At 37.0% G+C, this 15,709-nt stretch overlaps 1 protein-coding gene across 1 annotated transcript in view; it reads right to left on the minus strand.

Annotated features, from left to right (window-relative positions):
* LOC135651195 (aminopeptidase P2-like) overlaps positions 1 to 15,709 on the minus strand; it is a 45,399-nt gene that overhangs the window by 21,036 nt on the left and 8,654 nt on the right. The window contains exons 4-6 of the mRNA XM_065171089.1: positions 15,182 to 15,457; positions 12,773 to 12,945; positions 3,807 to 4,064 (exon numbers count right to left, since the gene is read on the minus strand). Coding sequence (XP_065027161.1) covers positions 3,807 to 4,064; positions 12,773 to 12,945; positions 15,182 to 15,457 — 707 coding nt within the window. The remainder of the gene's footprint in view (positions 1 to 3,806; positions 4,065 to 12,772; positions 12,946 to 15,181; positions 15,458 to 15,709) is intronic.

Below are 15,709 nucleotides of genomic sequence, written 5' to 3' on the forward strand. Positions count from 1 at the left end.
TAACTTTGTTGAGTCAAACCATTGGCCAAAATACTTATGCTGAAGTTGACAATAGTACACCCATCAAACCCTTGTAAATTAATCTTAGTCTTGTCTACTTTTGACGTGGGACTAATTACAGTGTTACAATCTCCCCAACTCAAGGGCTTGATGTAACAATCGAAATTTCGACCGTTACCGCCCGATATAACCCTGTATCGTCCGATACGGGACGCTTTTAAGTGTTCCGCCCGATAACGGACGGTCCGCGTACCGGTAACCTGTCGGACCGGCACGTACTGCCCGTACCGAGCGGGATCATTCGAAACTGTATACCCTGGTCGAGATCATACAACCAAGAATATGGACAACATTCATTGGCTGAACATCATAACAAATCTCATGCTAGTAATCGCCCATTTTAATTGGCACCAAGCACCTCTAAATCATAAGTAAAGTGGTTTTGTCAACCTAGGCTACCTTGAAAGACTTCGAATGTGACTATCTTAAAGTTGTCTCTTGATAAAAAATTTTGAGACTACATTTATAGTGCTACCCACACTATAATCAACTTGTCAGTTCTCTTCCTTAAGTTTTTGTTTCAAGACTACCCATTGAGTAATACGAAGTCAAAACCAAGGTTTGAAATTTCGTACCGTACCGGAGTTTCGACGATCTCTCGGTACGGTACGGAACGGTATACCGCTCGGTATACCGAGCGGTATACCGAGCGATATGTATATATATATATATTATATTTTTTTTATTTTTTTATTGGCCGACGTCGCATCGCCTCGGCGACGTCGCCATTTCCTTCCCCACACGGGGCGACGTCGCCGAGGCGACGTTTATTTAAATTATATATATATATATATATATATATATATATATATATATATATATGTCGCCTCGGCGACGTCGCCGAAAAAGGCGACGTCGTGTCGCCTCGGCGACGTCGCCGAAAAAGGCGACGTCGTGTCGCCTCGGCGACGTCGCCGAAAAAGGCGACGTCGTGTCGCCTCGGCGACGTCGCCGAAAAAAGCGACGTCATGTCGCCTCGGCGACGTCGCCGAGAAAGGCGCTGCGTCGCCTCGGCGACGTCGCCGAGAAAGGCGACGTCGTGTCGCCTCGGTGACATCGCCGAGGCGACGCGACGTCGCCTCGATTTTATTTAAATTATTAATATATATATATATATATATATTATTTTATTATTATTATTCGTTCCGCCCGGTAGCGGGCGGTCCGCGTACCGGTCACCTATCGGACCGGTACGTACCGCCCGTACCGGGCGGTATGATTCGGTAAGTCAATCCTTGGTCAAAACTATGTTGGACATGTTGTCAATACTTCTTAGTGGACCCTATCAATTTCATTTTTGCAAACCTCACACGTTCAATATTAATCATTCCGTGCCCCTCAAAGTAATCCGCTATACTATCTGACCAGTTGACAAACACATTTAGGTCAAACCTAGCATCAAAGTTTGAGACATCCAATTTGACTCTTTCAGTCATTTCCCTCATATTGTTAGCAAACAGAACTCATTGGCCCATTACTTAGGTTTGTGGATTTCTAGCATGTTTTAGGAATTTATTGTTATGGTCAAAAGCTTAATCATTAGGAATTGTTGGAGCATGGTTCTAAACCGATACCCTATATGTAGACCTATGATTCATTTGAAATGGAGTTGGAGAGTATGCAAAATTCCTTGATTTGAAGTTATGGATTGTGAAGAATAATCATGTTGCCTAATCGACTCATCAACCTCCTCATTCATGGGTCATTTTTCGAGGCGATAGAGGGCTCTTAGGACTTGGGTCATTTAATCAAAAAATTGGTTCAACATTGTACCATGGTCTGTTAATTTGGTCATAAGGGTGTTTACTGGTTTTAGGAATCATCAAAATTGTGTGGTTTTCACCTCGCCTAGCTATGATTTTATTGCTATCAACAAATTGCCTTTCGATAATGATGGTGTTAACTATTGTAACATCTAAGGTAGAGGTGTAATGATTCAAGTGGTTCTCTTTTTCTTTTTTCTTTTTTTGTTGACAACTTTCAAGGTTACAAAGTCTAATAATACCATAGTTAAAGGGAAGAGAGAGGGTGATAAATGGAAACAAAAAAACAAGAGAGAGAGAGAGAAAACAGGGGGGCAAAGAAGCGGTGAAAATCACGATCTAACAAAAAAAAGTATTTTTTGACAAAAATATTAGTGAAATTTTCAAAAAATTACAGGGCACCAAAAGCTAAGTGATCCACCAATTATGTAAGGATAGTCGCCCTAAAGTCCAACTCCACACGTGAGGATCCATGAGTGGCCTCACTATTGAATGAAGCTTTTGTTGTTAGTTATGTCCCAATGGGATACAGGGCATGTTTCTTGATAAACTCTGATACCAATTGATGTAGAATTAGAACAAAAAGAGAAGTAGAGAGAACAAGAAACCAAGACAGGCATGACATTAAAGAGAAGAGTAAGAGACTAGAAGAGAGAAGATGCAAGTGTTTTCACACAAACCTGAATTGTTTCACCCATTAACAAGCTCTACTATGATTTAGGAACCTTAGTACAATCAATAAACACAATGTAAGACTAATCGCCTAGACTATCTCCACTGACTTATAGAGAACTTATATATGCCTTTGGGAAACCCAAAATGTGACTTCTAGGAGACCGAAATAGCTTTAAAAACCTTATCGCATCTAAGAAGAAAAAATGAGTACACTTAAAACAAAAGTAGAGTTCAAGATTAACACGTAGAAAGACCAAGAGGTCCTTCAATTTTTCACACAAATCTTAGAGTTTCTAAGCCATCTAATTGATGACTTTTTGTTGATTTCTTTACCTAGAATAAACTCTTCTAAAATCCTTTATAAACCTAGTGGTTCTCCATCACATGGTCCACAGGTGAGCCAATAGATTCACTGTTGCATGATCCTAGTATAACACGACATGATGTCATGTGAAGCGTGTATCAACGTATTATTGAGCTGACATATAATGTATTCACGTGAAGCCAAGAATGCTCATCTATGCATTGTCATGCTAAGTGAAACCACAATAACAAGCAGTAATGTCCCCAGTTATCTAGGGCTGACTAAATGGTTCTTTTCCTATAATGAGAACTATTTAAGGCAACATATAGCCAAAAGTTCATAGTTCAGACCACTATCATAAAGAATTTGACAATACAGGAATCACTATTGCAAGTTTCTTACTAATTGAATATCTGTGCAATCAAGATAAAGCATCTTGATTTTAGTCATGGCATTCACTTGTATTTCACCAAGTGTATGGGATTGGTAAGTCTGCAAACATTTACCCTTCTCAGACCCTGCAGCAAGAGTCTTGTGCTCTAGGTTCACCCTAATGGATGACAAAGCCACAAATTTGTTGACAGAGCCGTGATAGTTCTTTGACTCTCATAACTAAATATGCAAAATACAAGAGGCAACTGTAGAAATTTTGCAAGCAGCAAAGGATGTGACCAGTATGGAGCCTGGCATCATATTCTACTACAGAATCAGCTATCGAGTTCACGGATACAGGATGACATGGAAATTTGCAAAAGTAAAATAATTGCATATGTTGATGTGTATTAAGATACAAAAAGTATGTGTAGATACACACATGATAATAACTATTTTCTCGCTAAATTCTAGATTTAGAGTTTTCAATAATTTAGCCTTGAATAAGTTGACTAATCTCTAGCCATAGCTAATATTTAGCTCCATGTTTGCATGTTTGAAACATAAAAAAGTATGATTTGACAACTTTATCAAACACAAAATGTAATGTCAAATCACAAGCTAATTTTTACCTTAAATGTGAATTGTGCATCCCCTCAATTTCTGCCCTATTCTTCACTGCCTTGGCCATGGTAACAGGAGAAACCTTGTACAGTCCAAAAGGCCCTTCTGCCTGAATATCTTGATTTTTTATTGATGCAACAACTTCCTTTTTTTCTCCTTTTCTAGTTTTTCTATTATGTTTTTCACAAGCAGACTTGAAAATGCTGACAATTGCAGCATTCACACTTGATGGATCTAACCAGAGTTTTGCACCACTTGCTGCCAACCTGCACAATGGAAGTTATCACCTAGAATATCAGCAAGGAGAAGTAATGGCCATGTAACTGTCATCAATTGGTACAATATAACATTAAAGCACAAGATCTTTTTTGAATGATATAGCATTTAAACCAATTAACAGCAACTGTTGCTGCTTATGAAGAGAGTTACAGAATCTATCATGTCCAGTAACTATGGAGCATGTTTCTTTTACTTTCAATGCTTTTCTTTTGCCCCCCTCCCACTTTTTTGTTCTCTCTGTATCCCTTTTTCTAAGGCTATTACTGCAGTTAACAGGATATAGCTAACAACTTCAGTTTATACCCCTATTTACAAAAGCAGAAGAAGAATGACTGCATCATATGCACCTTCAGAGAAGCACCACCAAATAGCATGGGGTCCATACAATATGCCTTAATCAACCAATAAGTGAGTAAAATGGATCCATTTTCCCATATTGTGGAGACCCTTGATGAAAAGGAGTTCCAATTCAAGTCCTATTGACTCGATTTGATTAATCATAATCCAAGAGTCAAGTTATTTAGTTTGGCCATTTTTTATTTTCAGGAAATTTTGAAGTGTTTCTGAACTAACTTTTAGAAGTCGGTTTCCTGTAGTAGAAGTCTTATATTATCATTATTTTATTCTTCTTCCTATTGTTTACCTGAAAATATAATCGAATTTTTAGGGAGTTCTAGTTGATAATGAATACGGAAAAATATGTGATGAAGTCCTCATTTTATAGTGTCTTGGTAGTTGAATAATTTTAGTTAATGTATAAACAAAAAGATGCTTGAAACAGGATGACATGCTAAATTTGTAGTCTAAAGAAACAATGTACTCTAGGCCTTGTGACCTTGCTGTCTTCTTTCTCTTTGTGATGAGCATTTCTTCACCTTCTGACCTTGTTCAGATCCATGACCTCCTAGCCCCTTGCCTTTTCACTCCATAGATTCAATTATCTTTATTTGTTGACTTTGTCTTCTACTTGAGACTTCCATTGATGCTATATTAAATTAAAGACAAAAAGTTGACCACCAAACTAAATGCCTCAGATTGTAGTAGTGTGGTAGTTCAAATCTGCAAACTAATATGACATATTGATGTAGAACAAAGTAGAGAAAAAGAAATGCAAAGAGAAAGCAAGAGAACAAGATAGCAAGAGAAGAGTGTAAGAGACTAGGAGAGAGAAGATGCAAGCCTTTTTTAAATTCAAATCTGAAGTGTTTAATCCATTAACAAGCTCTACTATTTTTAGGGGTCTAGGAGCCTTAGAACCAAGGTTTTTAATTTCGAATGATACCACCCGGTGAAATGGTCCGCCAATAGACCAATACACGGACCGCCCGCTATTGGGCAGTACAGCCAATTTGGGCTGCTTCTGCCCCGTTACCACCCGAGATCGGTCGGTGACGGTCGAAGGAAAAAGAGTGAGAAGAAAAGGGAGAACCTGGAAATCCGGCGCCGCTCTCCCTCGACGATCCCGATCCATCACCACCCTCCCTCGTAGGATGCCGCAGATGATATGTTGCCTCCTCCTTGTCTAAGGCAACAACGCCTCAGTGTCATCGGCGACTCCTCCTCATCCGTGCGGGAAGAAGAAGCCTCGACGACGTCGCCGAGGCTTCCGCGGGGAGAAGAAACCAAGCAGAAGAAATCGAGAAGAAACCGTTTCTTCTCCCCACACGGGTAGAAGAAACGAGGCAACGTCGCCGAGCCGCCGTCGGTGACTTCTCACAGGGAGAAGAAACCAAGCAAAAGAAACCGTTTCTTCTCCCCACGCAGGCGAAAGAAACAAGGCAACATCGCGTCGCTTCGGCGACATCGCCTCTCTTTTTATTTTTGATTTATTATTATTATTATTATTATTATTATTATTATTATATATACCGAATGGTACACTTAAGCGTACCACTCGATATACTCGTACCATACCGTACCGAGCTGAACTCGATACTCCGGTACGATACGAAATAACAAACCTTGCTTTGAACAATTAATAAAGATAATAATTCCCAAGAGCAATCTCTTAAGGAATTAGTATGCTTTTTAGAAATCCAAAATGTGACTTCTAAGATAACTAAATAATAAATTAGTACCCTTAATAGAAGAGGCACTTAATACAAAAGGAGTCTCTAGAAAGACCAAAAAACTTTTTAATTTTCAACACAACTCTTAAAATTTCTAGGCTAATTAATTGATGATTTTTTGTTAATATCTTTGCCTAGAATAAACTTTTCTGAAATCCTTTGTAAAGCTCGATAGTTCTCCATTTATTCTTCCCCAATGGAAAAGAACTCAACCCCTAAGAGTGATCTACAAGGTACTGGTCCAATAAGTCTACTGTAAAGTCACGAAGTTCCTCCAAAGTAATCCAAGTGGCATCGAAAGCTGGACGATCATGCCACTTGACAAGAAAGTGTTGAGTAATTGTTAGTAGTAGACGAACAACGTGATCATCAAGAATGGCCTCTACGTTATCCCTATGTTGTGGGAGAATCAGTGCTTTGAGAGGATCGCCACTTGGAGGAACATCGGTAGATAGAGGAGGATCAAAAGTACCATGAAATGAAGCTAAATCCTCCACTTTGAAAACTGGACTAATATTTCAGTCATAAGGCAAATTGAGCATGTAAGCATTAGATCCCAGTTTTTGGATAATGGGAGAAGGACCAATGGCTTGAGCATGCAACTTTTTGAATGAGTTTTTAGGGAATCTCTTAGGGCAAATGCAAACTAGAACATAATCACCAACTTGGAACTCTTGACTTCTACGATGTGCATTAACAATAAGTTTGTAATTTACTTAAGGCAATTTTACGTCGAATCTCAGTATACAAATCATGAATATGTTGAGTGAAGGAGTGGGTTGGTTCCGAGGCATGATAGTCAAGTGAAAGGGGTGCAAGGTAAATGGGAGTGCGAGGAGTATAGTCAAGGATAGTTTGAAATTGATTTATTTCGATGGAGCGGTTGACTGAGTTATTGTATGCAAATTCTACAGTGGATAAGGTTAAGGCCCAATTTTCGAGTTTCACCCCAACTAAACATCTAAAAAAATTTTCCAAGAAATAGTTAACAACCTTAGTTTGACCATAAGTCTAGGGTGAAAGACTGAAGAGAACTTCAATGTTATACCAAGCAGTTTCCATAATGTTTTCCAAAAGTAGCTAACAAATTTGGCATCCCTTTCGGACACCAAGGTTAAGGGCAAGCTATGTAATTTAACCACTTCTCAAAAGAATAATTTAGTAATGTGTGAGGACTGAGGAGTCATTGGTCTTGTTACATGGGATAAAGTAGACCATTTTTGAAAATCGATCAACAACAACTAGAATAGAGTCATGATCATGACTGTTTTGGGAAGTCCAAGGACAAAATTTAAACTCACATCTTGCCATGGTGAATGTGGAATGGATAAAGGGGTGTATAGGCTGGTATTGTGTTTGTGAGTTTTAGCAATTTGATAGAAGTGACACTACAACACCACTTGAGCAACATCTCGCTTTAAGAAAGGGTAGTAAAATCTATTACCGACTAATGCAATGGTCTTGTCTCAGCCTAGGTGACTGGCTAATCCACCCGCATGTATATCCCAAACAAGGTAGTCTCAAAGGGAGGATCGAAGAACACACAATCTAATAGATTGAAAAAGGTAATCATCCCTAAGAATGAAGTTTATATGTTCACGATGATTTCCATCTTGGACTTTTTAATATATGTGACATAAGTCTAGACATTAGATATACACTTCTTTTAATCGCTCGAATCCTATGACCTCACTTATGGTAGATCGGATTGTAGAAATTCGACTAAGGGCATTAGTAGTTTTGTTTTAAGCGCCAAAACAATGCTTATTTACAAAAGAGTATTCATTGAGAAACTCAATCCACTTGGCATGTCGAGCATTTAACTTCTTTTGAGCATTTAAGTACCTTAGGCCCTGGTAGTCAAACAACAAGACAAACTCTTGCAGCATAAGGTAATATCACAAATACCTAAGACATTACACAATTGCATAAAATTCTTTATCGTATGTAGAATAATGTTGTTTTGCATCACTAAGTTTCTCGCTTAAAAAAGACAATTGGCTAACCCTCTTGACTAAGAAATCCACCTATTCCTATACCAAAGGCATCATAAGTGACCTCAAAGGATTTACCAAAGTCAGGGTGCTTAAGAACAGGAGTAGTGGTCATTTTCGTTTTTATGTCAGCAAAGGCTTTGGTAACGACCAGGGTCCAAGAAAACCCACCTTTCTTTAGGCAATAGGTGATAGGTGGCATGACAGAACTAAACCCTCTAATGAATCTATTAAAAAAAGAGACTAATCCACAGAAACTTCGAACCTCAGAAAGGGTTTTAGGCTTAGGCCATTCTAAAATAATGCAGATCTTTTCAGGATCAGTGGCAACACCTTGGGCAAAAATGATGAAGCCTAGGAATATGACATGGGTTTGCAAGAATGAACACTTTTTAAAATTGACATAGAGCTTAGCAACTCGATGGGCAGTAAAAACCTGTCGAAGATGTTTTAAATGATTCTCTTTGGTCTAACTAAAAATCAAGATGTCATCAAAGTAAATTACAACAAATTTGCTTATGTAGGGTTGTAAAACTTGGTTCACGAAGCTCATGACAGTTCTTGGGATATTGGATAAACTAAAGGGCATGACTAGCCATTTGTATAGCCCATCTTAAGTTTTGAATGTTGTTTTCCATTCATCACCAAGTCTAATATGAATTGCTAGTATCTGCTTTTCAGGTCAAGTTTCAACAACCAACTAGATCCAACGAGAAGGTCTAACATATCCTCAAGTCGAGGAATTAAGAAGCGATATTTGATTATTATTTTGTTGATCACCCGACTATCAACACATCCTCCAAGACCCATCTTTCTTAGGGGAACAAGACAGGGACAACACAAGGACAAAGGTTGTGTCGTATAAAGCCTTTAGCCAAAAGTTCTTCAACTTGCTTGTTTAACTCAGCTCTATCCTTAGGATTTATTCTATAATGTGAGAGATTATAGAGCTACGATCCTAGGATAAGGTCAATGGCATATTGAATTTCCCATGAGGGTGGCAGCTTATTATGAAATTATGAGGATATAACATTAGAAAATTCATCTAATAAGGATTTAACCTCAAGAGTTAGGTCAAGAATAGTAAAAGGCTTAGGAATTTCGTTAGCAATAATGGCCAAACAAAATTTATTGTCAAGGCTCTTTATTTCAAAAGATTTATGATCCAATAAGTGAAGTCCCTTGGTAGTTGGAGCTTGCGGAAGAGACTTAGGAATTCCTGTTTTGTCCTTTTCTTAATGGTTTTGCTAGTTGCAAGATAATGTTTTTGCTTTTGTATCGAAAGGCATACGTGTTTTCTCTCCCATGATTGATAACATCAAGGTCATATAACCAAAGCTGACCTAAAAGAATGCAGGCAATGTCTATTGGTAAGACGTCACAGTAAATCTCATCCTGGTAATCGTCCATTTTGATTGGTACCAGGCATCTTTCGATCACGAGTAAAGTGGTTTTGTCAACCCAAGCTACTTTGAATGGGGTCAAAAGTAACTCTACCTTAAGGTTTAGTTTTTTGATAGTAGATCTTGAAACTACATTTATAGTGTTACCCCCATCTATAATCAATTTGCAAGTTCTCTCAGCTTCAGATGAAAGTATGGAAGATAATTGTCCTCTTCCATTCATTGGAATCACTAGCAATAGATAGAATAATGCGAACAACATTAACATGGGCATCTTCAATTTCTAGTTCGTTTTCATCTCGTGAGTACGCTTCGGGTTCAACTACCTGGTTTGCTTCCTCGACTTGCTCCTCTAGTTCTTGTTTTAAGGCAAGGGTATCTTGAGGACAGCGAGAGGTATTGTGACCTTTATTATGGCAATAATGACATTGGATTGAAAACAAATTAGTTTGAGAATCAGTAATTAAACGAGTTGGACGATTCATGGTTGAGCCATGATTGTTGCTAGTTGAAGGGATTTTTGGCTTAACAAAGCCACTACTTGGGGCAGATTTTAAAATAGTTCTATTGTCGAGAGACTGAGAAGATGCTCGATGAATTGGACAAGCTTTGATGTACTTCTCAATCTCAAGGGCTCTCCAGGAAGTTTCCTCCATGGTTTTGGGGAAACTAGGGAAGACTTCCCGTTGGATGTCAAACCTCAACTCATTAACAAATCTTCGAATAGTAATGATTTGGTCCTCTTCTATTTCACACATAAGTAAAAGTTCCTCAAATTGGATCAAATACTCTGCCATACTAGAATTGAACTGTTTAAGGTTTAACAATTGTTTAACCGATTGGCTTTGAAAGTAGGTTGATAAATATTTTTCCTTAAGTTTTTGTTTCATGACTTCTCATTGAGTGATGTGAAGCTCTCGATGGTGTTTGAGATTATGTTAGATATGTTGCCAATATTTCCTAACATACTTGTTGCTTTAGAATGTTGCCTATATGCATGTATAATGTAGCTATACAAGACTTGCCGAGAAAGTAAATATGGGTACAGTATAGAGGCATTAGTAATTGCATGTTATATGTTCTCCATGTCTTGTGTTAACGAGCACATGTTTTCCATTCTACAAATGTACAGTACACGATATGTACCAGCAAAGAGTCAGGTCATGTCCTAGACAAATTTTGGTACATTACCTAACATAGGTGAGCAGGGTTGGTACAGCACAACTAGCTCCATGCCAATCTACAACCAACACAAGACCAAAGCAACAGAACTAATCCCAAGTTTCCAAGAAATCCTAAATGATTGAGTTATACTCAAACTCAAGCTACACTACAGAAACTCCTATATAATTGTAGTGAACAAACATGCTTACTCTAGCAATCTTTTACTGTGAGAAAAATCAGTTTGCTTCCAGTTCTTAGTTTTATGCTCAGGTATAGTTGTAGAGTTTACTCAACTCAAAATTAATCATAATCAACTTCTAGGTTTCACTATAAACCTGATTAATTGTGGTTAATTACATAAATGGAAAGTCCAAGTTACAAAATCCAAACTGAAACAGACAATATGTACCAGAAAAATGAAACACATACTGCTGTCCGGTCCAGCTCTACAATTCGATCAGATAAGCTGTTAAATCAAACAAAGGTGTCTAACTTGGTGGGTTATTGATTGAACGATCTGAGCTGGCTAGTTCAGAAGAATAAGTAAATAAAAAGCAATTAAATTTGAAGTCAAAAACAACCAGTCTTTAAATTTTTTGTGAGCTATTCACCCCTATTTCGATCTAATGTATTGGCCTATTTTCACCTTAGGAGACAAACAAGAGAAGAAAGGATAGAAGAGCTGCTTATATAGGCTACACCCTATTGAGTCCCTTCTGCCAACACATTATTAAAAATGAATTAGAATGATAGAAAGTGAGAGCAATTGAGAGATAAAGAAAAGCAAAGAAAGGAAGGTTAGGGGAGAAAGAAATAGAGTAAGGGGGAAAGTAGAGGAAGAAGAAGAGGAAAAAGAGAATAAAAAGGAAAAAAGAAAAGAAGAAAGCGAAGAATCTAAGGAAGAATAAGGAAAAATGGACGAAAAAAGAAAATAATAAAATAATGTTAAAAATGAATTATTTTTTTTTTCTTTTTTTAATATTAGATGTGCAATTTTTCATATATTTTAATGAACATGTAATCTGACCAATGCTCGACCCAAGGTTTGGTCAGGTTATTACCAATCCAGTTCTGATAACTACAGGTAAGTCAATGGTTCAGAAGAGGCACGGCATCTCTCAAAAACTATTTGCAACAGCCAATTTGATTCTCTTTCCTATGACGCACATCCAGGATAGTCTCCAAGTTCAACTGCCATCTATAACTCATGTAAAAATCCACATATTACCTGACGAATCAACCCCCCCTACCTAGAGTACACCAAGATTTGCAGTTATGGGTGGATTGGTATGATATTGGTATGGATCGATGACATATGGATACTCAATATGGATCATGTATCACCTGATCCAAAGTGAAAGAAAAAGGAAAGGAGGAAGAAGAAGAGGAGGCGGTGGAGGCAATAACCCATACCGAAGAAGGCAGCAGCAATGATGCTAGGAGGCAATGGCATGAGCAAGAAATGAGGGGCTAAAGCAGAGGAAGTTACAAGGGCAGAGATGGGGTTTAGAGAGAGAGAGAGAAGAGAAGGTGCAAGGAGAGCTGCTGAGACTAGTTAACAGAAGAGAAGGTGCAAGGAGAGCTGCTGAGACTAGTTAACAATTGTCGAAAGCTATCAGTTGACAACCCTCCCTAAGTTCATATTTAAAAAATATATTATTGAAAAATCCCAATTTCAGTACAGGGCTGCACCAGTTATCTTACCAGTCACTGCAATTAGTAGGCAATTTTATAGGGTAGTATACCTGGTGTCAAAGTAGAGCGAGCAAACTAATACATAGATAATAGAAATAGATTTATATACATATAAAATGCATATGTATGATTTATATACGCTATTCTTCTCCTTTACTAAGTAGGTTGGTAAAGAAAAGGGAACCTAATTGGTTCTAAACAAAATCTTATTAACTAGAGAATTAGGTCATGAATGGCAATTAGATGCCAAACATATCTTAAGCAAATCTCTAAGACATGCAAAAAATTCAACATAAGTATCTTCAAAGATTAAGTACATCTTCAAGACATGCAAAATTTTCAATAAAAATCTTCTGATTATTTAAAATACCTCTCTATTTCAGGTAGAATTCCATCATATGGTCTCAATTCTACTCCAGCATTAGTCAAGTGATCCTTTACCTCCATGGTGATCTTAGTATTGTCAATAAACAACTTGACCCTGTTCATCTCCACTAATAGGTAGGAATAGAACACAGGTGAATTTGGAACATCATTTCCTCTCTACAAAGTGAAACAGGGATACGTTCATTAGTATAATGAAGGCATCACAGCATACATTACTATCACAAAAACAAAACATATGAAGAACATTAAACATGGAAGTTCAAACTTCAAACAGATTTTCATGATGTTAGACAAAGTTTATTATTTACCTTTGCAAAATAGTACTAGTAGGAAATCACATTACATAACCAATCTGTGAACACAATATCCCCTTAATGGACTAATGTAATCTAAATTTCTAGATATACAATATACACCATGTAAAATTTCAGATCCCAAATCTGTACAACAATTTGATAGAAGCAGAAATAAAGTTCCCTCCAGCAGCACAAAACGATATGGCAGTAAGTAATTCGCCTTTCTATCACAAGTGTGGAAGAGATCTATCATCTATGTAACTAAAACTGCCAGAGATTCATAACCATAAAGAGCTAAGAAGCATGAAAATGGATAATGGGTACCAAGACAACATCATTCAAATATGCTAATACATCAAAACTAAAAAGAAAAAAAAGAGGTCATGAATATGAAAAGAATATGGCAATGTAAAATACTTGCAAACATTATACAACATATACTTAAACAGTAACTTAGTGTTACAATAATTACTTATATATCATGATTCCTAATAAGGATTAAATGATTAACTAATAATTACCAAAACCAGACTACAAAGTTACCTTGCTCTCAGGTCATACAGACATTGGTCAGACTGGTGGGTCAGTCATTTAAACCACATGCTTATATAGTTTCTCTAGATGAATAGCGCTGTTTTGTTCAACTTTGATAATTGTGAATTAACTGACTTCCTTACTGTATTCATCATGAAATATATTACTTTAATACAGTGTGAAGAATCTGATGAAGATGATGAAGTTTGCAAGAGCTTGTCAGAAAATGAAATCAAATAATTCTATTGATTTCATCAGCGAATGCTTGATACACAAGTAGAAAACAAACTACCTAATCAAATATCCATGTTTATAATTGAAAGAACAATATTCAAGACAAATAAAGTTCTCCCAAGAAGTGCTAGTCATAGAGACAGAGAAACATCAAATGCTAAATTTATTCTCAGATTACCATAACCTTATGCAATTGGTTCAAGGTTAAAAGTTAACTTTTGCTTAATTAGCAAACAAAAGAAGCATGAAGCCTCCATTCAAGAGCCTAGTTCTATAATGAGCTGAATATTGGCATAAATACCACAGAAATGGCATTTAGCAGATTGCACTAACAAAAGAAGAACTCAAATATTGGGTAATTTGCATGGAGGCTTGAGAATGAAATTTGTCATTATACTCATGTCTGCAGATGCACAAATATTTGTGTAGTCCAGCAGAGATCAGCACTGTTGTTTTCAGTCCAGAACTGTTAGCATGTATCATCATGTTGCTATAGCAGTTGTTCACAGATTTGAAGCTATATCATCTATCTTTTACAGTACTAATGTAAATCTTTTCCAGGCATGTTATCAATCTCAGGCAACTAAAGAAATCATTAATTGTAGTGATAATTGTATTTCAAAAATAATGCTCAGCTGAGTGCAGCAACAAAAATTCAGTACCACAGTATCTAATAATCTCTTACATGCTCCAACTAATAATGTAAAAATAAAATGTTGAGATATTTCACTAAAATAAAAGTTAAGTCTTAAATCAGCATCTAATTGTAGCTTATAAAAAGAAAGAAACAAGGTTCTTAGTACTATTTCACTTGAAAGGTTGTTGATGCCATAACTTAATGGTATAAAACAAGGTTTTAAATACAGGTTGGAATACCAACTAGTACCTTAGCAGATCGACAAAGTACCAGTATCAAAAAGTATAGAGCTTAATACCAATACCTATACCATTCATATATTTTTTATTATTTTATACAATTATATTGGGCTGTAAAGGTCACTTTATATTGCCTAGTACCTTATTAGTCTAATAGGTTACTGAAATCAGTATCAAACCAGTATTTAAACCCTGATACAAACTAAACAAACTCAAAATTCAAGAGTATTTCCACAGTCACACATGAGATAACACTATAATGAATTCGACCACAGATTTTGCAGTGGATAAGAGATCAACATATGGAGCATTGATTTCTTTGAAGTGGAAAACCTTGGTGGCCTTGAGATTTATGAATACTAAAGCCCATTGGTGAAGAAACCTGCCCAGATAACTTATTTATGGTGTTGTGATGTAATTGTGCATATTGTCCAGTAGGCTAGATAGATTACCATGTTCAATAGCCAAGCAACTTCATCAAGCATTGATATAATGATGGCAGATCCACCAGCTTCGATAAGCTCAGATCTTAAAGAAAACAACTTAGATGAGACATCAACCCCAGCATAGTTAATGTCATGAACTCTAGTTGGGTTAATTGGAGGCTTTGGCCTTGATTCTCCCCAAATCTCATCGATGAGATTGTAGTCATACAGGAAAACCAGTTCATGATCCTTCTTAGAAATTTCATCTTTCAATTCTTCTGCTGCATTGGAAGAAAAGAGGAACTGCTCCCTTCAAAACGTCAGAGAGAACATGATGTTATATTCAGCACAAGCATAAAAGGATTCCAGCAACAACTTTTTATATAGCAAAAAGTTAATATGTGAACTCACAGCAGACAACAAAAAAGCAAGAGTGCAAAAACAACATGTCTAGGATAAATGCAGCAAAGAGCAGAAACAAGGAATTAAATTTTGATCCATTACCACATTCGGCAACCAGTTAGACCAGTAGTACCAACATACGAGCAATATATC

This window comes from Musa acuminata, chromosome BXJ1-4, assembly GCF_036884655.1.
Source record: "Musa acuminata AAA Group cultivar baxijiao chromosome BXJ1-4, Cavendish_Baxijiao_AAA, whole genome shotgun sequence".
In the NCBI taxonomy this organism is placed as follows: domain Eukaryota; kingdom Viridiplantae; phylum Streptophyta; class Magnoliopsida; order Zingiberales; family Musaceae; genus Musa; species Musa acuminata.